The 22,399-nt window shown below is 51.2% G+C and overlaps 1 protein-coding gene across 3 annotated transcripts in view; it reads left to right on the forward strand.

The window, feature by feature from the left end:
• Nucleotides 1–22,399, forward strand: part of LMTK2 (lemur tyrosine kinase 2) — an 81,966-nt gene that overhangs the window by 12,067 nt on the left and 47,500 nt on the right. For 2 of the 3 annotated variants that reach the window (XM_047779522.1, XM_047779523.1), the window contains exons 2-4: nucleotides 11,463–11,587; nucleotides 15,335–15,479; nucleotides 19,662–19,735. In XM_047779522.1, coding sequence (XP_047635478.1) covers nucleotides 11,463–11,587; nucleotides 15,335–15,479; nucleotides 19,662–19,735 — 344 coding nt within the window. Of the gene's footprint in view, nucleotides 1–11,462; nucleotides 11,588–15,334; nucleotides 15,480–19,661; nucleotides 19,736–20,881; nucleotides 20,973–22,399 lie in introns of those variants that run through there. The other variant, XM_047779525.1, reaches the window with a different exon arrangement.

Consider the following 22,399-nt stretch of genomic DNA (forward strand, 5'->3'; position numbering starts at 1 on the left):
TGCCCCTGAGCCGCCGTGCCCGGTGCCAGGCTTGGATGGTGGCTCTCCCACTGCCTCGTGAGCTCTGCTGCGAGGTCTGAGGCCATCGATTTCCTTTCCTTTGCGGCCTCTGCTCCGCTTCCTGGAGGAGGCTTTGAGACTTTCTCTCCAACCTTGAAAAGTTGCAGAACCGTGCCCATTCATCCCACTCGTTAAGATAGATACTCAGTGGGCCTTTGAATCTGGAAATGTCCTTTTGTTCCAGAATAATTTCATACACACTTTTTTTTTTAAGGGAATTATTTCCCCTTCCTTTTCTTTGTTCTTTTCCAGCTAGAACTTGTGTTGGTTGAATGTTGGGCTTCTTGGAATGAGCGTCAGCTCTCCTTTTGTTCATGCCGTGTCTTTTCATCCTGCTGTGTGAGAGCCTTTACTTCTCTGTTGTATTTTATTTCCAGGAGTTCCCCTCACCCCCACTAAATAGCATCTTCTCTTATTTATGAGGATATTAATTACAGTTTTATAATAATTTTTAGCTTTGGGGGTTTTTGTTTTTTGGCTGCACCCATGGCGTATGGAAGTTCCTGGGACAGTGATCGAGTCCATGCCACAGCAGTGACCTGAGCCCCGAGCCACCGCATTGACAGTGCCAGGTCCCTAACCTGCTGCACCTCAAGAGAACTCTCTAGGTTTTGGTTTTGGTTTTGGTTTTCGACCCTGTATTGTCTGCCTCCTTCAAGTTCCCTTTTCACTCTTTAGGTTGGTCACTCCCTTTTACCTTCTTTGAAGACAGTTTTCTCAAATGCCAGGCCCCCTTAAAAGCCTGCCTCTGTTTACGAATGAGGGACAGATGGGAGGTGTGCTCCATCCTTGCCTCTCACCTTCCCTGTCACATCTGCCACCAAGTCCTGGCATCCCTGCCCCATTGCTGTGGAGCAGGCGTTCGCCTGAGCCTCACCACATGGGAGCTCTGTGACCTTGGAGAAGCAGCTCTGCTCCTCCAGTGCTTGGCCTCTTCATTCTAAAGGGAGGCTAATAATAGTACCCCCTCAAAGGGTTGTCGTGGGGTTGGGTGAGTTTAGAACAGTGCCTGGCACATAATCACCACTTGAGTATTAGCTGTGTTGTTGTTTTTTAATATCACCATCATTTCTTGTGTGAATTATTGTAATATTAGAAATGTGTTCCCCAGTGACTTCATATCAAATAACAATCTCCCCCACCCCCACTTTATTTTTCCACATTGCTTAGCACCGTTCGAGGTACCGTGTCTTTATTAATTTGCTTGTGGTCGGTCTCCCCGCAGGAGAGTGAGGCTGTGAGTGTGGGGCTTGTCCTTTCTGCCTCTGTACTCCCAGAACCTGTAGCACTGCCTGACTGTAGGAATGCTTGGTAAACACTTGGTGAGTGAGTTGATGTGTTGGGTGGGACTTAAGTGATGGGATTGACGGGGGCTTCACAGGAGGGTGATGGAGCAGCCATTCCAATAAGAGACAGCGCACCCCCATAGCTCTTCTGTTTGTCTGTCGGTCTCTTATCTTGGGCTGGACTCCTGAGTGTCTGGAAACACCTAGTTTGTACTGGCTTGTCACTGGGTTGATTTTTATGTGTAATGCGAAGACGCTATCCGTGGCGCCTTGTCAGGTGGGAAACCCTGGGTCATCTGGCCTTGATGGTCTGTGGAACCCTGCCCAGGGCAGTGCTGTAAGCGGTTTCTGGCTCAGTTAGGAGGATAGTACTTTATTTACATACAGCAAGGAGACAGAAGAGTCTCTACTCATCCCCCAGTCCAGCCATCCTGCGGCCAGTCCAGCTGCATCCATTCCACCATCTGCTTCCTCTGAAGAGAGAACGGTTAAAGACACAGTGCCTGAGAGTATGTTTTAATTGTCCTGGCAAGAATTAGAGTTAGACCATAGGAAGCTAGAAGGGTTCTGAGACTGTAGACTCTAGCAGGATGTTGTAGGAACTGTTAGGGATGTTTTTCCTGCATGTTTGGGGTCCGCCCTGCCTGTGAAGTAAGGAGTGCACAGCTGGGTCATCTCTCCTCCCTTTCTGGCCCTACTGTGCAGAAAGTGTCGTGCACACAGTACTGCATTGACTCACTGCCTGTTGCTACAGATCTCAGTGGAAGTTTGGAAAGATGAGTGCCCCCCCCCCGCCACACACACCTTCGTGGGGCGCTGAAGGGGCCCGTTGTGGGGAAGAAGCCCTGGGAAACCGGCCACAGGTTTCTCCTTGTGCCTGTTGGTGAGCTGGCCTCCTGGCCCACCGGAAGGTCCTGATTCCGAGCCATTCGAGACATCTGAGCACTTGATGGCTCCACACCTTAAGTATGCCATCAGCCTCATTAAGATTCTGGTTCATAAAGTGTTATCCCTGCCGCCCTTTTCCTGGAGGGTGGGGACACAGTGGTTTGACGGAAGTCACCTCATCCCGACGTTCATTTGGCGAGACTGTAGATTAACTCTTGAGCGTGTTGGTAGAGCTGGAATGAAATGAACCTTTGCTGACAGATTTTAATGGAAACAGCTGAGATGATCTCATTCACAGGTATTCAGTCAGCATGCAGGTTATGTAACCTTTCTTTAGGTGAGAGCGAGAGCGGTGGGGTTGGCTGGCCTTGGAAGTCGTTTTTGAACCAGAGCAGCACGTCACTGGTTAGCGCAGAGCACGGTTTGTTTTTCTAGGCTGCGTGTTCTGGCTCAGGGGTCTTTGTGGACTCTGCTTCGTCAAGTAGAGCATCCGCGCACTATTTACTGTTCCTGCAGTGGGGTATATTTAGTACGTGCTTCATTTTCCCTTCCAAATAATAAAATACATCAGGGAGATTCTAGAGTGTTTAGTGTTATCATAAATAGATGTATTGTTACATTAGGAGGCAAGGAAAACTTTTAGGGACTTCCTCTCATAAAGGAAAGCCTGTGCAGGTTCTTTTATGATATGGGTTTGCAGTTTGGGTGTTACATTAAAACCTGCGATGGGCAATGATTATCTGAATTTTTTTCCTCAAAGTAGTACGACGGTGATTCATTTCACTAGTCTCTGGGATGTAAAGTTGCTTGTCAGGATGTTGGAAAAGGAAGATGGATTTGTTGGTTCTACCCTAAAAAAAAAAAAAAAAAAGCCGAAACTGCGTATTTCAGAGGTGGACTTGATGTCAGGATCCGTTTGGAAGGTTGCTTGTTTTTAGCTTCCCCGAGTTCTGCCAGGTTTCCTTTGTGTAGTCAGCCCTTTGGGTACTGGTTTTCATTGTCAAGTAGACACATCAATCTGTCATGTGTATTTCCTGAGGTTCAGGGCGGAGATGGCAGAGAAGTCACTCGTGTACCTGACACTCGCTTTACCGCTCTTACAGTCCGTTCCCATTTTCCACCTGCTGCGCCCTGGGAAGCCAAAGTGGAAGTTGGGGTGTGCTTGTCTCTGGTGCCGGCAAGGATGGTCCCCTACGGGTGGGGCTGGTGTTCCTCACTGAATGAATTTACAGTGTTGGGGCTGAACCGAGTCCCCCTCTACCTTCAGAAAGTGACGGTATTTGGCGCTCAGGCCTTTGAAGGAGTGAACGTGTTACAATGAAGCCATTAGGTCTTTAGCTGCTAGTCCAGTAACGACGGGTGTCCTTACACGCGGAGGAGGTTGGAACCCACGGAGACGGCGGCGGGGATGCTCGCTCAGAGGGCAGACCGTGTGAGGGCACCGCCGGAAGGGGCCCTCGCCCGCGAGCCGGGAGGGAGGTCTCAGAGGGGCCCGCCCTGCCGACCCCCGGATCTTGGCCGTGCAGCCTCCGGGCCGTGAGACGATAGGGTTGTGCTGTTGAAGCTGCCCTGTGTGGGGTGTTCTGTTCCGGCGGCTGCGGCCGAGTATCAGGCTAAAGCAGACCTCGACGCGGGTCTTAGAGGGCATCTGGGAAGATCCCCTCGGCAGGTGTGGGCTCGGAGGCCTCAGGGACCTGCGCGCCGACGGGGAGGCGCTCCTTCTCCGGCACCTGCACCGCCGCAAGTCGCTCTGACAGCTTCCGGTGAGATGCGGCCACGTGGGGGGCGTGGTGTGTGTGAGTCGATGCTCCTCAACTCAGGAGAGAGGAGCTGGGGGAAACCCACTTTTTAAGAAAATTTTTCTTTCTTTCTTTTTTTTTAGAAAACTGTAATTACACTGCTGAACATGAATTGCAAAATGAGCAACTAAAGAGTGTTTGTGGGACCTGGGGAATAAGTGGTGACCTATGAACGGTGGGAACAGTCCGCGCGGTGTACAGTAGGGTGTGGTTAGCTTTGGGGGAGAATCTTTGCTAAGCAGGACTATAAAGTTATTGAAGGAATGCCATTTGTTAGTATTATTTGTTGGACCCTGAAAGGATACGTTTATTCTGCTGACCAGTGGTTTAATGCCGGCGTGCTCTCCCCCATGCCCTGTGCCCATCTTCCCTCCCTTGCTAGAGCTCCTTAGTTGTCGGCTTTCTCACTTTTTTCTCTTTCTTGTTTTCCTCCCCCACTTCTGACTGAATGCCAGGCACCGTGCTGGGGCCGTAGGAGTCTTGGATGGCATATACAGGGCTAGTCCCTGACCCCATTCAGCCTGCAGTCACATGGTATTGTCAGTTCTGTAGCAGGTCACTACAGGGGGACGTTGGGGCCGTGTTCAAGTTGTGATCTAGATGGTGAGCATGGATTGATGGAGTGCGTCAGCGGGGGAATGTCAACTCGGCAGTGACAGAGGGTCTGTCTGGAGGGGCTAGGAGAGGTTGGTCATAGCTCCAGGTAGAGAGCTGGGGACAGGTGGTGCAGGCGGAGAGGTGCAGGGGAGCTGCGTGACCAGGGCCACTGTAAGCCTTGTTAAGGGGTTCTGATCTTAGATGAGAGAACACCTCTCCCTCGTTCCATCCCCTCCTTCTTGTTTCCCTCCCTCATCCCACCGGTGCCGCCGGAGATGCTGTGTACACACCTGTTCTGTTTGTTTCTGGTTTTGTCTTGTTTTCACTTAAACATACATCCCAAATTCATATGTTGAAGTCTGACCTCTGATAACTCAGAAGGTGATCTTATTTGGCAGGGTGTTTTACAGAGATAGTGAAGTTAAAGTGAGGTCACTAGGAGGGCTCTGTTCAGCATGACTGTGTCCTCATAAAAGGGAAATCTGGACACAGAAAGAAGCACAGAGGGAGGTGATGTGAAGGTCTGCAGGGGGAAGACAGCCACCTCCCAGAAGCGAGGTGACAGGCCTGGGACAGATCCTCCTCTCTGGGCTGCCAGAGGAACCAGCCAGCTGAGGCCTTGGTCTTGGGCTTCTAGCCTCCGGAGTGGTCTCCACCACCCAGTTTGCCCTTGGTCGCAGCCTTTCTAGCAAACGAATGCACGTACCTAGGGAAGGCAAGGATATAGATCGCAAATTGTAATATCTGCCTTTTTCCTATTTAAACTTTTTATTTAATGGATGTGAAGAAATTATTTAATAAGTGGAAAACGTCAAACATAAACAGATGCTATAATGAATTTGCCTGTAGGTACCTTTCATCTGGCTTGCATCAGCGTGGGCCATCATTTTTCATACTGCCCCTATCACTTTCTCTACCCTCATACTATTTTGAAGCAAATTCCAGACATTGTTAAATAGGTCACTATCTCTAAAAGATAAAGGCTACTTTTAAAAACAGTACTATTATCACTCTCTCGTAGGAGAAATGAACCATACTTCCCTACTAAGATTGATTGCCAGTGTTCAGATTTCCAGTTGTCTCAATGTCATAATTTTTTAAAAGTTTGAATGGTGATTCAAGTAACACCTGTACTTGGTAATTGGTTGGTGTGTCTTAAAAAAAAAAATGTAATTCTTTCTCCATCTCTCGCTCGCTCTCCTTGAAATTCATCAGATTTTCCTCCTTGAATGTTTTTCATAGCCTGAATTTTGCTGATTACATTCTTGTTTTGGAATTTAATATGTTCCACTGTTCCCTTTATTTCCTGTTAATTGGTATTTGGATCTAGAGGCTTGGTTAGATGCAGGTTTGATATTTTGTTATTGTTGGATTGTTTGTATTTGGCAGGAGTGTGCAGTGGGTGGTGATGTGTTTTTCCATCAGGAGGCACATAATGTCTGCTTGTCTGTCTTTTTGCATTATTAGCTGTTGATGTAAATGTCATTCATGAAATATTCTTTTTTTTTTTTTTTAAAGCAACTCTTTAGGAATGTCAACACTATTAGCTAGCAGGCTGTACCAAAAGCAAGTGGGCAATTTTTTGCCCAGAGGCCATAGTTTCCCAACCCCTGTTCTAGGGTATATATACCTGTAATGTCATAGGAAAGGTATATTTGGTTTTTGTCCCCTTTCCTGGCAGAGAGCTCCTAAAGCCTTCTAATTTCCTGAGTGATGGGGTGATCTCTTGTTGTTGCTAACACGCCCGCCCCTTCCAACCACACCTGAGTTTATGCTAATGAAAGTGACTCTTGGTGGGCCCTCAGGTAGCTTCCGGATGGGGCTGACATGTGATTAAAGGGTTTGACATTTCAGCCCCACCACTTAGCTAACAAAATAGTAAATATAAAAAAATTACTTTTTGTGAAAGTATATCAGCTGATAACTGAAGAGGAAATGACAAAATTAGAATATCGGGATTTTGCAGTCCCTCGTGGATCTGGCGTTTGATTATCATTTCTTTCTATCTTTTTTGTGGGGGGGGGGCAGCGCCTGCAGCATGTGGAAGTTCCCAGGCCAGGGATTGACCTGAGGCACAGCAGCGGGAATGCCAGATCCTTAACCCACTGAGCCACCAGGGAACTCCTATCTATAGACCTTTAGCATTTTGTATTTAATCCAAAAATGGGTTCACAGGTAACTCTTCAGTTAATTACATGTATTCAAGTTCTAATCAGGGTTCCAGGCAGGGATTTATAATGGCCGAATTAATCATCAGGTAGCCCTCCTGCCTTAACTGAGTCATTACTGAGAAATTGTATTCACCAAATTACCTGTCTATAAAACAGATAATATGTACGTACCTCTTAGAGGTTCTCAAGTTTTCTGCTTATTAAATCAAGGGCTAGATGTCTATTAAAATGGTTTGGGAACTGCAATGAAAACTCACAGAAGGCACTTAGAGAGATGCTGTGGTTTTTCCTCCGTGTCTCGGGGAAGTGGACTGCGTACCCAGCCTCTAATTAGCCCCGTTCCCAGTTTGTCATCGGCAGGGCGGCTGTCATTGTTGATGTTTTTCTTCCGTGGACGATTGGTTTGATGTACACACATCCTCAGGGCTGCAGCCTGAGGATGTCAAAAGAAAGCTCTTTCTTCATAGTTTCCTAACGGCTGCAGCCAGGGGCCCTGTGTGTCGTCTGACCACTGGGGCCGCGGGGATTTTAGGCTGCAGTTCCTCACATCTGGAATTTGCTTCCTCCCTGTGGTTTGTGCCAGCCCATCTCACCTGCCAGCCTATGCTAGGGTGGCTTGATTTCTTCTTCGTTTTTTTTTTCTTGAAGTTTTTCTTCATTGTTTAGACGTTTTCCTTTGTTGATATGTAGAGGGTTTTTTTTCTTTTCTTTCTTTTTTGGCCACACCCCTGATGGCATTTGGAAGTTCCCGGGCCAGGGAGCAAATCCGAGCCGGAGCTGTGACCTACCCCACAGCTGCAACAATGCTGGATCCTTAACCTACTGCGCTGGGCAGGGGATCAAACCAGCACCTCCGCAGAGACAAGCAGGATCATTAACCCACTGCGCCACAGTGGGAACTCCTTTAGAGTTTTATGGATTTTTTTTTTTTTTTTTTTTTGCTCTTTAGGGCCACACCCGCAGCATATGGAGGTTCCCAGGCTAGGAGTCTAATCAGAGCTACAACTGCCAGCCTACACCCCAGCCACAGCAATGCAGGATCCGAGCCACATCTGTGACCTCCAGCACAGCTCATGGCAACACCAGATCCTTAACCCACTGAGTGAGGCCAGGGATCAGACCCGCAACCTAATGGTTCCTAGTCAGACCTGTTTCTGCTGTGCCACAACGGGAACTCCTAGAGTTTTTTTAAAAGCATGGTACTTTGGGCTGATGGAGAAAAATGCAGTACATAAAATAGCTTTTAGAAGTGGTAAAACTTTAACAATTTCTACTAGAGGCTACCTAACACGTTTTTTAGGTGGTAATTCAGAATCTTTTCAGCAGGGCGGGTGGACATTGAGGCTGAGTTGACTTGTATATACATAGAAGAAATCTGAGTCCAGAAGAGCAGATGTCTCTGCAGCGTCTTAAGAGAAACCAAAACATTATTAAGGTCGGGCAGAACTTGGCATAACTAGTTATTTTTAACACAGGTCTGACTTTTCATGCCTGCCTGATGACTCACACAAGATTTATGGGTCAGAAAACTGAGTTGGCCCTCAGGCAGCTTTGATCAGTTTTATGATAGTGCGTTATGTTAAAAAAAAGAATAAAGGGTGAAAGAGAGGAAAAAGCAATTTACTGTCCACTGTGGAGTCTGGGGGAGAGCCCTGGAGTATGAGCTGCCTTAATTACAGTGAGAGACTTTGCTTCAAAGCACGGGCGAGGCTGCTGTTAGGTGTTACAGGGTCATCTCCCTGAGGCGGAGCGGTGGGGGTCGGGGGGAAGCCCGGGGGACCTGCATCCAGCACCCTGACCTGGAGCCCGGCTCGGCGCCTTCCCGCCTCGTCGTCGTCTTGGACTCAGCAGTGTCCTCGTCTGTGACGTGGAGCCGGCGTTGTTATTTTATCACATCTCGGACGGGACCGGTTCGGACGCACCCTTATTTTTGTGCCTTTGAGAAAGAAGAAATGCTGCCGGCGAACGCAGGTTTCTCTCGGGTGGAAGATGCCCCGGAGATTCAGGGACGGTGAGATGCAGTGGACAGAGCGCCCGTGACAGTCAGTCCGAGCCAGCGTGTGAACGTGCCTGGCGGCGTCACCTCGGGACTCACGTACCGAATCCTCCCCGCGCGCGTCCGGGGAGGGCGCCCGGCCACGCGGGGGCCGCCTTCCCAGGGGGGCTGCCTCTCCGAGGCTCGAGGCTCTCGGGCTCCTCTCCGTTGAGTTTCCAAGTGGGCCCCGGGTCTGTGGTGAGGGCGTTCGGCTGCTGACTGTGTTTGGATTTCCCTCTCTTTTCCATGTTGTTGTCTCAGAGCTCCAGCCTCTTGACCGCCCTTGGGCGTCCACTGCGACTGTTTCCGAGGCCGCTGCAGGGCCGGAGCCCCGAGTCGGAGAGCCCCGTCCAGCCTCGTCTTCCTCCCACGGACCGCCCGCTGCTGAGCGGGGATTCCGTCCCGCTTGGCGGTGGGCGGGCGTCCCCTCTAGGCTCCTCTGCTCTTCACGAGGTCGTTTTATGTTCAAGTGTGTGTTTTACGCCCGCGGGAGTGTGGTGTGGGTTTTCTTCAGGGGCCACAGTTTCGTGCAGAAAACTGGTGGCGCTGTTCCTTGTCCCCAGGCCTCCCACTCGTGCCTTTGAACACCTCATTAGCTGTCGACGGGGGTTTTAAGGGAAAGCTTATTTCTGACTTACCGTGGTAACCGTTTCACAATACACGTATACTCTCAAATTGTCACGCTGTACACAAACTTACACCGTGTTTTCTGTCAGTTCTATCTCAAAGCAGGGGAGGAGAAAAGAAAAGAAAAGTGTATTTTCTGAGTAAAACACCAGTCGGTGAGACTTAACAATCTGCTCCAACAAACGAAAAAGCTTCAGAGCAGCCCTGGCTGAATATGATGCTTTCTAGAGAATTAAGTTTAGCTGAAAGCAAGTTGTGGGAATCCTTATGCTCTCGACAGGGATTGCAGACGTTGTCACTGGCCAGACAGTAAGAGATTTGCGGCCTTGTGCTGTATCTGTTACAGATTCTTGTTTTCGTTTTTAAAATCAGACCTTTGAAGACGTAAAAATGATTCTTCACTGTCCCTTCACTCTCCCCCAAGCAAAAACTGCCAGGGGCTGTAGCTTTTGGTTTCCTTATCAGGACAGAAGCTCCTTGGAGAAGTGGCTGATTCTAAAAGGCACGGGGGACAACATAAGGGAGCCTGGAGCTTCCTGTAGCGCCTCGGAGCAGGGAAGTGCTGGCAGGAAAAAGGAAGGAGCGGGGCTCGTCCGAAGGACCCAGTGGTCCCCTCGAAAGGGCTCCCAGGCGCCAAGGCCGGAACGATTGAGCCAAAGTCATGGGAACAGTGGGTTATAACCCAAAGGAGCAAGTGCCTGTCTGTGAGTTCGTGACTGCGAGTGACTCAAGAGGGGGGAGAGGAGACAGACCCTCCTCCCGGGAGGCTTCCGAGTCAGAGGTGCCCAGGGAGTGAGGGAGACGGAGCTCCATTAATGGGCCTCACGGGCTCAGCGCCGCAGGCAAGACGCAGGACGGGGGAACCGCTGCGGGAAGCTTTGCAGAGACGCAGGATGTGTGCCGGGCCCCAGAGGGTGCCCCCCAGTGCCGGTTACCGTGGTAGCTGTACGTTCCCGCATCTGTCACCACCCCCGCCAGGAAGCACAGCCTAATTCCCTTCCCGGGAGTGTGCCCTGGACGTGGCGACCTGCTTCCAAAGAGAGGCCCAGGTGAAGGGAGAGCTGATGGGCTCACGGCGGGGAGCCCTGGCCGAAAGCACCCGGGCCGGGGGGCCGGGTTCACGTCTCCACCTGCCCCTGCTGTGATCTCGCAAGAAGGACATTTCACCTGGTGGTGTTCTGGATTCTTCCCAAAGATCGGAAACTTCAGTCCAGAGAAAACGCCCCACAACCCCACCCGAGGGACATTCTCCCAAATAACTGACCTGTGCTCTTCAAAAGTGTCACACTTAGGACACATGGGCAGAGAAGCCTCAGCGACTGGTGGAGACAAAGGGGGTGTGAGGAGTCGGGGCAGTGCCGGTGGCCTGGGTGGAATCTGGGCCAGCGTGGGTGTTGATGGAAGAAGGGGTAAAATCCGGAGACGCCTGAAGGTCGGCTGGTGTTACCGTCTCGCTTTGCTGAGCCTTGTGTGGGAGATGCAGGCGCTCCTGGAAGACGGTGGAGGCAGAGCAGGAGTCTCTGCTGTCCCCGCCCTCTTCTGTAAATCTAAGCTTGTTTCAAAAGCAGGACATTTTTAAGAAAAACGCTTCGCTTCCTTTCCTGAATTGGTCATCAGCTCTATCTTGAGCATTTGAACATTCTCTTTTTTTTTTTTAGGGCTGCACTCGAAGCATGTGGAGGTTCCCAGGCTAGGGCTTGAATTGGAGCTGTAGCCACTGGTCTGTGCCACAGCCCCAGTCCCCGTAACGCAGGATCCGAGCCATGTCTGTGACCTACACCACAGCTCACTGCAACGCTGGATCCTGAACCCACTAAGCAAGGCCAGGGATCGAACCTGCGTCCTCATGGATGCTCCTCAGATTCCTTCCGCTGAGCTACGATGGGAAGTCCCCGCCCATTATTCTTGGCGCCATTTCTCTCTGGTAAAAAAGAGATGGATTCGCTCATTAAAGTTGATTTCGGAATGCCCGCCTAATACTGCTTCTCTCTCTTTCCAGGGGAGGCACCTGCTGCAGAAATGTCCTCATCGTTTGTGGTCCTCTCTGTGTGCAGTTTAGTGGTGTTAATCGTGTTAATTGCAAACTGTGTATCCTGCTGCAAGGACCCAGAGATCGACTTCAAGGTGAGCACGGATGGGGGCGCCGGACGTCATCCTCCAAGACGGTCGGCAACGGAGTGCCTGTTTATCGCGGTCCCTGGGGCGCAGCGCTTGGCAAACTTTTTTTTTTTCCCCCTAAAGGAGCCAGATAGTAAAAGTGAAAGTAAAATCAAGAGCTCTTGGAAATAGTAAATAGTCTGGGCCATATGTTCTCCTCAGTGAGGGCCATACGGCTCCTCAGTGCTCAGCTCTGCGTTGCGGTTAACCTGAACCTATGAACGAGGGGTCACAGCTCTGGGCCAGTAAAACGTCATGCACAGAATGAAATAGGTGGGGAGTTCCCGTTGTGGCTCCGCAGTAACAAACCCAGCCAGGATCCCTGAGGACTGGGGCTTGATCCCTGGCCTCACTCCATGGCTTAAGGATCCCACCTTGCTGTGGCTGTGGTGTAGGTGGGCAGCTGTAACTCCGATTTGACCTCTAGCCTGGGAACCTCTATATGCCGCTCATACAGCCCTGAAAAATAAAAAAGAAAGAAAAGAAAGGACAAATAGTAAACGAGGTGGTCAGGGTTTGGCCCCCTGGCTGCAGGTGCTGGCCCTGCCTCCGCGCATCATTGACAACAACTGCCTGCCGGGTACCAGTTGTGCCAAGTGAGGAATAAGGGGGGATGGCTGAGGTCACGGGCCGTGAGGCCTGTAGGGAGAAGCAGGCGGGTTTGGATTCCCTTTCAGACTTTGGCGTGCTGGTCAGTTTGCAGTTGTTAAGACTGCTGAGGCCAGGTGATGCCCCCGCCCCCGCCCCCGCCAGTATGTTTTGTGCGTGAGGAAGCACGTCTTTCGGTTTCCCTGGAGAGCCGAGTTCCCTGGGGAGGAGAACGGAGTGGTTCAAGTTGTACAGCCGGCTGGGGTGGGGCAGGGGGGCTGAGCAGAGAGAAGGGCTGGCTCCTAGAGACTTGGGCGCAGTCTGCGGGCAGCCGGCTGGGGTGTCCTACTCTAGAACTCACGACACGCCTGCTGGCATTTAGCAGGGCTCAGTGAAGACTTAGCCAAAGGAATACAGGGAAGAAGGTTTAAAAAAAAAAAAAAAGGAGCATGTCATGCAGAGAGAGTGGTCCTTAACGTAGAGTTTACCAGCCGTACTAGAGCTGCCCCGGGAGCCCTCAGGACTCGGTTCAAACTGGGGGGAAAAAGCTGTGTTCTCGGAAAACCTCTTTAGAGGACGTGTGACCCTGTGTCTGGAGTCTCACACTGGCTTCGATTGTGTGACGCCTTTGCCCTGGGTCTGGTGGCAGCTCTGAGGAGAGGGGGGCCGGCGCCAGCGTTGATGAGCACGGAGCGGGGAGGCCGGGGGAGGCTGGAGGAGCAGGCTCACTAGCAGGGGGCGTTTTCTTTAGAAGGTTTTCCCGAGACGTGTAGGGCGGTAGCCCCTGGGCCCCGCGTCAGTGCCGACGCCCTGTGGGAACTTAATGGGGCCCAGTGGTGGGCCCAGAATGTGTGTCCCTTGACTGTCAGTCTTGCGGAGGGATTTTGCACAGACGCCTGGCCCTTTGGGGACAAAGATAAAGGCTGATCTGTGTTTCGGAAACTGAAAGCCGGGAGACCTCATTCTTTTCCTGGAATTGTTCCCACCGACTGACTCTCAGTGTTGGCTGGGAGTTTATTGTGATGCAGATACAGGCAGTCTGTTTTCCCAGGCTCCCCGGGGGTTCTGCAGCCGGCGGCTCAGGGACCCCCTCTAGCTTACAGACTGTGCAACTGAGGAGAGTGTCAGGCTTGGAGATGCGGCGTTTAGAGCCCCCTGGTCCCTGGGAGTCACAGACCCGGGAGCTGCAGTCTGGTCGCTGAGCGCCCTGCCCGCGTGCATCCGGATGGCCGCTGGCTTGACTCCCAGCCTGACCCTGTCTCCTCCTCTCGCCACCCTCTTGTCGTCGTCAAACTGTATCACCTCCCCGAACCGTCAGAATCACCTGCTGCTGAATGGTCTGTCACGTTACTGCCAGAGTCGGGAGTGGTGGCTACCGTCTTTTTAGATGAGAGACCTTTTAGGGGTATCCAGGGGGGAAGCGGGACAAAGCTCTTCCGTCTAGAGGCGACCTCAGGTTGACGTGTCCTGCCCTCCCCATTCAAGCAGCCGTGCGTCCTGATGCATTTGATGGCACGTGAGGCGTGTGTGAGGACATGTCCTGTCACGTGCGTGTGAGGACATAGGTGTTCCATCACCGAAAGCCACCCTTGCAGCCTCCGGTTTCTGCCTCGACGGGGGTGGGGCGGAGGCGCTGGGGGGAAAGGGCGTGGGGGGGTGGGGGGGGTTCCCTGATCTGTTCTCCGCTTCTGTCCCGGTGCCTGGTGGGGTGTGTTCTGGTTCATCGTCTGAATGACCAGCCTCGATCATCTGTGTCTGTGTTGAGTTAACGCGGTTCCAAGGTGGACGCAGCTCGCTGGAATGAAGGAAAAGCCAGGACAGCCTTCTGCTGGACAAGGTCACTCCAGCGGTTTCCGCAGCTCTGCCGGTGCAGCCTCAGTTTTCAAGTTGCCATCTTCAGAAAGCCACGTGTTCTTAGAATGTTTATGACACGTACATGCTAGAGCTCATACTTGACCTTCATGGTTCAGATCCTGATGAATTTTCCACCCAGCTTAGTAATTTTTCTATTGTTACTCTTTCCAGAGAAATAGGACTCACTTAAAAAAAAAAACGTCTTCTCTGGAGTTGCTGTCGTGGCTCGGTGATGAACCTGACTAGTCTCCATGAGGATGTGGGTTCCATCCCTGGCCTCGCTCCGTGGGTTAAGGCTCCGGCATTGCCATGAGCTGTGGTGCAGGTTGCAGATTCGGCTCGGGTCTCGTGGTGCTGTGGCTGCGGACTAGGCTACCAGCTGCAGCTCTGATTCGACCCCTACGTAGCCTGGGAACTTCCACATGCCATGAAGGGCTGTGGATACAGCCCCCCCAAAAAAAATCTTGTCTGCGTCTTCGAAGTGTCCTTACTGTGATGGAGACCACACTGTGGCATTCACTGGTGGCTCAGTGGGTTAACGTCCTGGTGGTGTCCCGGCTGTGGTTCAGGTTTGACCCCTGGCCTGGGAACTTCCCCATGCCTGGACGAAATAAATAAATAAATAACATCACACTGCAATTAGAAATACATGTACAGTTCAGAAATAAGTGTTCTCTGGAGTTCTTTCTGTGGAGCACTGGGTTAAGAATCTGACTGCAGCAGTTGGGGTCACTGCAGAGACGTGGGTTTGATCCTCAGCCCAGCATAGTGTGTTAAAGGATCCACCGTTGCCACAGGTGCAGCGTAGCTCACAGCTGCAGCTCAGAGTCAGTCCCCGGCCTAGGGGCTTCATAAGCCATAAAAAAGGTTCTGATCCGATATTCCAAGAGATTCGTGAACATGACTAGTAATAAAAAGAACAGCTTAAACTATACAGTAACTTAAAATTTTGAACCTGGAAGAGTATTTCCATGGTCATTTTAGAAAACTCTGCATTTAACTTCGAGTTACCAGTTTAAAAAATTGCATAAAACATGTATGGTTTATTTGCAGATCTTATTTGTTCTCCTATTTAGGGTTGAAAAACACAATCACTTTTGTGACTTTTCACTTGAAGTCAGTACAAATCGGGTCGGGGTGGGGGGGAGGATTATGGCAGCGTGTTCCAAACGAGTGAATAAATGTTCATATCTTAAATGTTAGCAGGTGTTTTTTGTCTTTGCTCTCAGTTTGATTTATATTAGCTATAATATCACTCTTCTTCTGTTTTAGGAATTTGAAGATAATTTTGATGATGAGATAGATTTCACCCCACCAGCAGAAGATACTCCCTCTGTTCAATCCCCAGCAGAAGTGTTCACACTTTCAGTACCAAATATTTCACTACCAGCTCCATCACAATTCCAGCCTTCTGTAGGTGAGACCTCGCATCCCGATGTCATGTTTTCATGAAGCGTCTGTGAAAAGTGAGAGAGGGAGCCTTGCTATTAATCCTAAAATAATTGGACTGCCTGTATCCTCTGCTTGCTAATTTCTCTTCCTGCTTTGTGGGGAAGCTGAATGCTAGCGGTCAGGCCCATTGCATTCCTGCAGAAGCTGAGTCCTTTCCTTTGGGCCCCTGGGTCTGGCCCAAGACAGTTCATCGAAATGGAATCCCTCGGGCAGAGCGTCTCTGCCGGTTCCCAGCACTGCCTGCCTGGCTGACCAAGACTCTGCTGTCTTTCACTGGGATGCCCTGCTTTTGGGGACGGGTGTGTGTGGACCGATGAGTCAGCTGACCTTTCATCCTAAGATAGAGGTTTGACTAGATGTTAATCGATTTCTTCTTGTGAAGTGTACTATGATGAAGGGTTTGAGAATTAGGGATTTCTAATGCCACTAAGAAAAGGTTGTTTAAGTCTTGTAGGTGCCAGGCCTGGCTTTTGTGGTGCTGCATGCACAGTGATGTGTGTTTAGGGCAGTATAATGCAACAGTTGATTATTTTATTATAGGCGATATTAAAAAGGGGAGTTCTCATTGTGGCCCCGTGGGTTAAGAACCCGACATAGTGTTCATGAGGATGTGGGTTCAATCCCAGGCCTCGCTCAGTGGATTCAGGATCCGGCACTGCTGTGACCTGTGGTGTAGGTTGCAGAGGCAGTTCAGATCTGGCGTGGCTGTGACTGAAGATCCATCCAATTCGACCCCTAACCTGGGGACTTCCTTATGCCGCAGGGCGGCCCTGAAAAGTAAGCTAAAACCTGACACAGCTGGTGTGTGTATGTGGTGTGAGGTAATGGTCCAGGTTAATTCTTCAGGTGGGTAGCTGGTTGTTCTAGCAACAGTTTTTGAAGGGACTGTTCTTGCTCCTGTTGAATGTCTTGCCCCCTTGTGGAAAATCAGGTGACTGTATGTTTGTTTGGGTTTATTTCTGGACTTTCACTTGTATTTCATTGACCTAGATGTCTGTCCTTAGGCCAGTACTGCAGTGTTTTGGTTTTTGTATCATTACAGTAAGTTTTGAAATTGGCACGTATGCATCTTCCAACTTTGTGTTTTGTTTTGTTTTTCTAGAGTGTTGTGGCTATTTTGAGTCCCTTGGAGTTCCATGTGAATTTTAGGATCAGTTTTTCCATTTCTGAAAAAACAGGCTATTAGAATTTGTAGGTGTGTGTGCATGTGCACATGTACCATTTTGATAGTCCCTTCTCATTCCCTTTGTGTATGCTTTTTAGATTTTTTTTTTTTTTTTGCCTCACCCATGGCATGTGGGAAACTCCTGGGGCCAGGGATCGAATCCATGCTATAGCAGTGACCAAGGCCACTGCAGTGACTGTGCCAGATCCTTAACCTGTTGAGCCACAGGGGGCTACAGTTGTCTTAAATTTATAGCTTAGTTTGAATTGATCCTGACCTAGCTTCAGCCTGTTCCTTGCCTTTATGTTGCCATACGTTATCTCTTTATACACTGTGTCTTCATTAATATAGATTTATACTTGACCCTTGAACCTTGCAGGGGTTAAGGGTGCTTACCTCCCCCCCAACCCCTCACACACAACCCCTACCCTCACCCTTTGCACGGTCGAAAATATGTGTATAACTTTATAGTCAGCCTTCTGTATCCATGGTTCTGCATCCATGGATTCAAACAACTGGGGATTGTGTAGTACTATAGGGTTTATCAGGAAAAAAATCCATGTACAAGTGGACCTGTACAGCTCAACCTGTGTCGAACAGCTGTACAGTTTTTTTATGTATTTATCTTTAAAATCTTATAGGAATAGGGAGTTCCCGTTGTGACTCAGCAGGTTATGAATCTGACTAGTATCGATGAGGATGCAGGTTCAATCCCTGGCCTCACTCAGTGGTTTAAAGATCCTGTGTTGCCATGAGCTATGGTGTAGGCTGGCAGCCGAAACTCTGATTTAATCCCTAGCCTGCGACCTCCATAGGCTGCTGGTGAGGTCCTAAAGAGAAGAAGGAAAAAAAAGGTGTTTTTTAAAGTCACACAGAAAATAAAAGGAGGAGCTACACACCAAAAATACAATAATACTGTTTTTTTTGTATTTACTTACGTAGTTTCCTTTACCAGAAATCCTTATGTCCTCATATGACTTCCAGTTACTGATTAATGTCCTTTTATTTCAGCCTGAAGGACTTCCCTTAGCATTTCCTGTAGGGCAGATGTGCTGGCCACCAACTCCCTACACTTGTTTTTGTGAGAATGTCTTAATTCCTCCTTCGTTTTTAGAGGACACTTTTGCCAGGCGTAGAACTCCCGGTTGATGGTTCTGTTCTCCCAGCGCCTAAACGTGCCGTCTGCCTGCCTCCTGGCTTCCACGGCTCTGATGAGAAATAGGGTTGCTGTTCTCCTGGACGATCCCTTGTACATGATGAGCTGCTCTTTCTCTCCAGCTTTGGTTTTCAGCAGTTGATTGTGATGTGTCTGAGTTTATCTTCTTCGGACTTTGTTGAACTTCTTGGCTGTGTAAATTCATGTCCTTTGTCAGATTTGGGCCATTCTTTACCTTTGCATCTTCAGGTGTTCTTTCCGCTCCCTTTCCTCCCTCATCCCCTGGGGCTCTCGTGGGTGTTTTGGTCCACCCAGTGGTACCCCTCAAGTCCCTGAGACGTCGTCCACTGATGTCGCCACTCTTTATCTTTCTGCTCTGCAGACTGGCGAGTGCCAGCTTTCCTCAGTTATGCTGTCTGCTCAGATCTGTTGTTGATCCTCTTGTGAATGTTTTTCAGTCTCTGCACTTGCAGCTCCAGGACGCTGTTTGGCTTCTTTTAATAATTTCGGTCACTTTATTGGTCTTCTCTGTTTGTTGGGACGTCATTCCCTTGGTTTCCTTTAGTTCTTGGCCTGTAGTTTCCTTCAGCCCTTTCAGCGTATTCAATACGGTTGATTTAAAGACTTGTCCGGTAAGGCCAGGGTCTGTGTGTTCTCTTCTCGGGGACACTGTCTTTTCCATTTCCTCATGCCAGTGCATGGACCATACTTGACTGTTTTTTGCATGCTTTGTAATTTTTTGTTGAAAACTGGACATTTTGAATAATATGCAAAAAAAAAAAAAAAAAGGAAGGAGAAGAAAGGAACCAAACCCTGGATGCTGTCTAGGTCCTTGCACACTGGCTCTGGGTCCTCAGCCCCACTGACAGCTCTGCCTTAGCCTTCGCTTCCTGCTGGTGCTGAGCATGAGACTCACCAGAGGTGAAAGCCTTCCTCTTCTCAAGTCCCTTCTGAGCGTGTGTCCTTCCCTGAGCAGACATGTGGCTCTCTGGGTCCCCCCACTTGTATGATAGCTTTTTAAAAAAGCCCCTCTCCCACCCCCCACTTGCACGTCTCAGCTTTTCTGCTAAAGCTTCAGCCCCTCTGTCATTGCCTTGGTTATTTTTTACCCCAGGCAGCAGTGCCTTGTCCACTTGGCTTGCGTTGTTTTTGAGGCACATTCGGCCTCTGTATCCTGACAGAGCCTGAGTTAGGTGGGACGAGAGCCGTCACTGCACCAGGCCTTCCAGAAGCCCCGGCCAGTTCCAAAGAAACACAGGTCCTTGGGAATAAGGTCCAGTCTGCTCCCTCCGGAACCAGCACTCGTTGAAGAAGTTCTGTGGGGGAGGTGGGCATAGGTGAATTCAAGGCCACAGAGCAGTTCTCCCTGTTTCAGTGGCCTTTCTCCTGGGTCCCTCTGGGCACTGTAAGCCTTTGACCATCTCCTAAAGGTCTGATGAGGCAGGTGCTGACAGGTTTTTGTAAGATTTTCATATTTCTAGGGAAGGACAGTCCCTGGAGGTCCCTGCTCCCCTGTGAAACTAAGGACCGAGCAGAGGCCAGTGGAGCAGTGGTGCCCGGTGGCTGCAGCAGCATGGTGGGATCAGAGGAAGCAGTGCAGGGGCTTAAAGCCCGGGCAGGCCGCTCCCTCACAGATGCTACCCATTTTAAACTTTGCAGCCCTTTGGGCTTTGCTGGTTTGAGAGAGATGGTTTCCACGTTTATTTGTACCTCTCCCCACACAAACACGGAATTTCTGTTAGTGTTTGTACTGTATAGGCTGTATATTTCATATTTTGTGTCAGTTGAATACTCATTCTGAGTTTTCAATGTTCTTTTTCCTGCAGAAGGTTTGAAGTCTCAAGTTGCCCGCCACAGTCTAAACTATATACAGGAAATTGGAAATGGCTGGTTTGGAAAGGTAAAACCTGTTCCCTTTTATTTGGTTCCCTCCTGGTTATACCGTTTGGCATTTACAGCCCCTGCGAATTGTGTTGCTCAGCACTTGGCGTCCCCTCCAGACACTGCGTCCCCTCCGGACACTGCCGTGTCACCGGCATTGCCTTCTGGCCCCGAAACCATGCGCGCATGAGCCTGTCCGCCCTCCTGGGGGTGTGAGGTTTTCTAAGAATGGCTTTTGTTTCAGTATCAGAGACTTTTCTCATTGTTGACATAAGAACGGTGGGGAGGCGAGAGAGGGGGGCGTTTTAGGAGCCCTTCATCCTCGTGGGATTTGTTGCTTCCTTTTCCTCCCCCTTGCCTCGGGGCACGTGCACCGCTGGCTTTCTCGCCGTCGCTGGTGTGATGAGCGTGGACGCCCCCGAGAAGAACTGCTTGGCAGCCTGTCCGTGAGCCGCAGTGACACGCTCGGTCGGTCGAGCTTTGTACTGCCGGCTGTTGAAGGCGTGACCTTTTCTGGCACCCCTGTCCGTGACGGGGCAGCCCTTCTCTGTAGAAGGTTCTGAGTGGTCATGGCCTTACATGCAGGGCGCGCGCAGCGAAGATGAAGACGTGTTTGCTCTGTAACCGGCCGTCTCACGAGTCTTGTCTTTGCCTTTGAGTTGCTTGTCCTGTAACTGTCGTCGTCCAAGCTTGCATGGGCGGCGCGTCTTCCAAGCCGTGTAGCAGCCCCTGTTGTGCATCAGCCGTTGTTCTTGGTGCTGGGAGTACAATGCGGGGGAAGGTGGTCGAGCCCTGGGAACGGAGCCGCACGTGAACTAGAACCTGTGTCCTCTGGGGGCTGCGGGGAGGTCCCACAGGGAACAGTCAGCGGGAGGCGAGGGGCTCAGAGCGGGTGGGGAGGTGCCCCAGGAGCCGAGGGCGAGTGACGGAGCCCGGCTTCCCTTGTAAAGGCTGGCCTGGCCGTCACGCTGCGGAGGCCAAGGGGGAGGCAGGGAGACTGTAAGGAGGCCAGCGCAGTGGTCCGGGGAGGCAGGCAGGCTTGGACCTGGATGACAGCATGGAGTGGTGGGTGTTCAAGCAGGAGCATACAGGACCCGGGGTGGGTCCGATGTGGGGTCTGAGAGGGGAGGGGGTCAGGGATGACGGCTTATGTCCTGATCTGCAGGAAGAACAGACGTGCCGTGGCCTGAAACGGGGAAGACCAGGGAGACATAGACATGGAGGAGGCCAGGAGTCCACGTTTGGACACGTTGCGGGTGAGAGGGCTCTTAGGCGCAAAGGGGAGATGCCACACGGGCAGCTGGAAGTGCAGATGCAGAGTTCAGGACAGAGAGAGAATCCTGGGAGGACTCAGGATAGAGACGGCATTTAAAGGTATGAGGCTAAACAAAATCAGAGAGAATTGTGAACACAGAGGGGAGGGGAGGTGCCAGCCTGAGCCCGAGGCCCTCTGCATGGGGCTCAGCACAGCCAGGGAGAGCACACGAGGGGGCGGAAGAGCAGGTGGGGATGCTGGGGGGGCGGGGGAAGGGAGAGAGAGAGAGGAGCAGGCGAGGATGCGAGAGGGAGGAGAGCAGGAAAGGATGCAGTAGAGAGGAGAGCAGGTGAGGATGCTGGAGAGAGGAGAGCAGGCAGGATGCTGGAGAGAGGAGAGCGGGTGAGGATGCTGGAGAGAGGAGAGCGGGTGAGGATGCTGGAGAGAGGAGAGCGGGTGAGGATGCTGGAGAGAGGACGGTGGGTGAGGATGCTGGAGAGAGGAGAGCAGGTGAGGATGTGGGAGAGAGGAGAGCCGGTGAGGATGCGGGAGAGAGGAGAGCAGGCAGGAGGATGGGAGAGAGGAGAGCGGGAGAGGATGCGGGAGAAGAGGGCAGACAAGGATGCAGGAGAGGAGCATCCTGCAAGCCAGGGGAGGCGGGTTCCTGAAGCTGAATAGCAGTCAATGCTCCCGACACACTGAGTGAGACGAAGGCTGGGAGAATCAGGCCCTGGCAGCGTGCAGTCAGGGTGTCCTCAGGAGGCTGCTCAGGGGTCACGTCCCCACAAGCACTGGGTTTAAGGGAGAAACAGGCTGTGTTGAGTTGTAATCCACAGAGGAGCAGAGAACTGGAGCATGAACTGTTCGGGACCAGCCAAGGGCCCAGGGAGGGCGTCTTGATTTGGTTTTTACAGGATGCGCAGCTGCTTTTGTTGCCGGTCGGTCGGTGTCAGACGTGGGGCCTCTGGGCGGGGACCGCGTTCTCGTAGGAAGGACCCACAGCACGTTCGTAGGACTTGGTCTCAGGCACAGAGACAGTGTCTCTCTTGAAATGGGAGCAAAACCAGGATGTGGACACGGGCAGGTGGATGTGGTGTTTGAACAAGGACGTGCCCCTCAGATGATTTTTCTCGGTGAGCAGGAGGCCAGTTGACGTGGAGCAGTAAGCAGCAGCCCGCGACGCTGGCACAGGAGGAGAAGGTGCGACCGAGTCCGGTGGGGACGGTTATCAGCCAGGGAAACGCGGGCTGGTGGGCAGCGCTGGGCACCCTCACGGCTTTACCGCGAGGCCGGTCGGTCAGGGTTTTTGTCTGCCTTTGATGGCTTTTACTGTGAACACGTAGCGGACTTCAGCAGCTCTGGAGCCCGGCTGAGCTCACGCACCCCAGGGAGCGAGGGGACCCCGGGGGTGATGGTGGAGAAGGGTCA

Source organism: Phacochoerus africanus, chromosome 5 (genome assembly GCF_016906955.1).
Source record: "Phacochoerus africanus isolate WHEZ1 chromosome 5, ROS_Pafr_v1, whole genome shotgun sequence".
In the NCBI taxonomy this organism is placed as follows: Eukaryota; Metazoa; Chordata; class Mammalia; order Artiodactyla; family Suidae; genus Phacochoerus; species Phacochoerus africanus.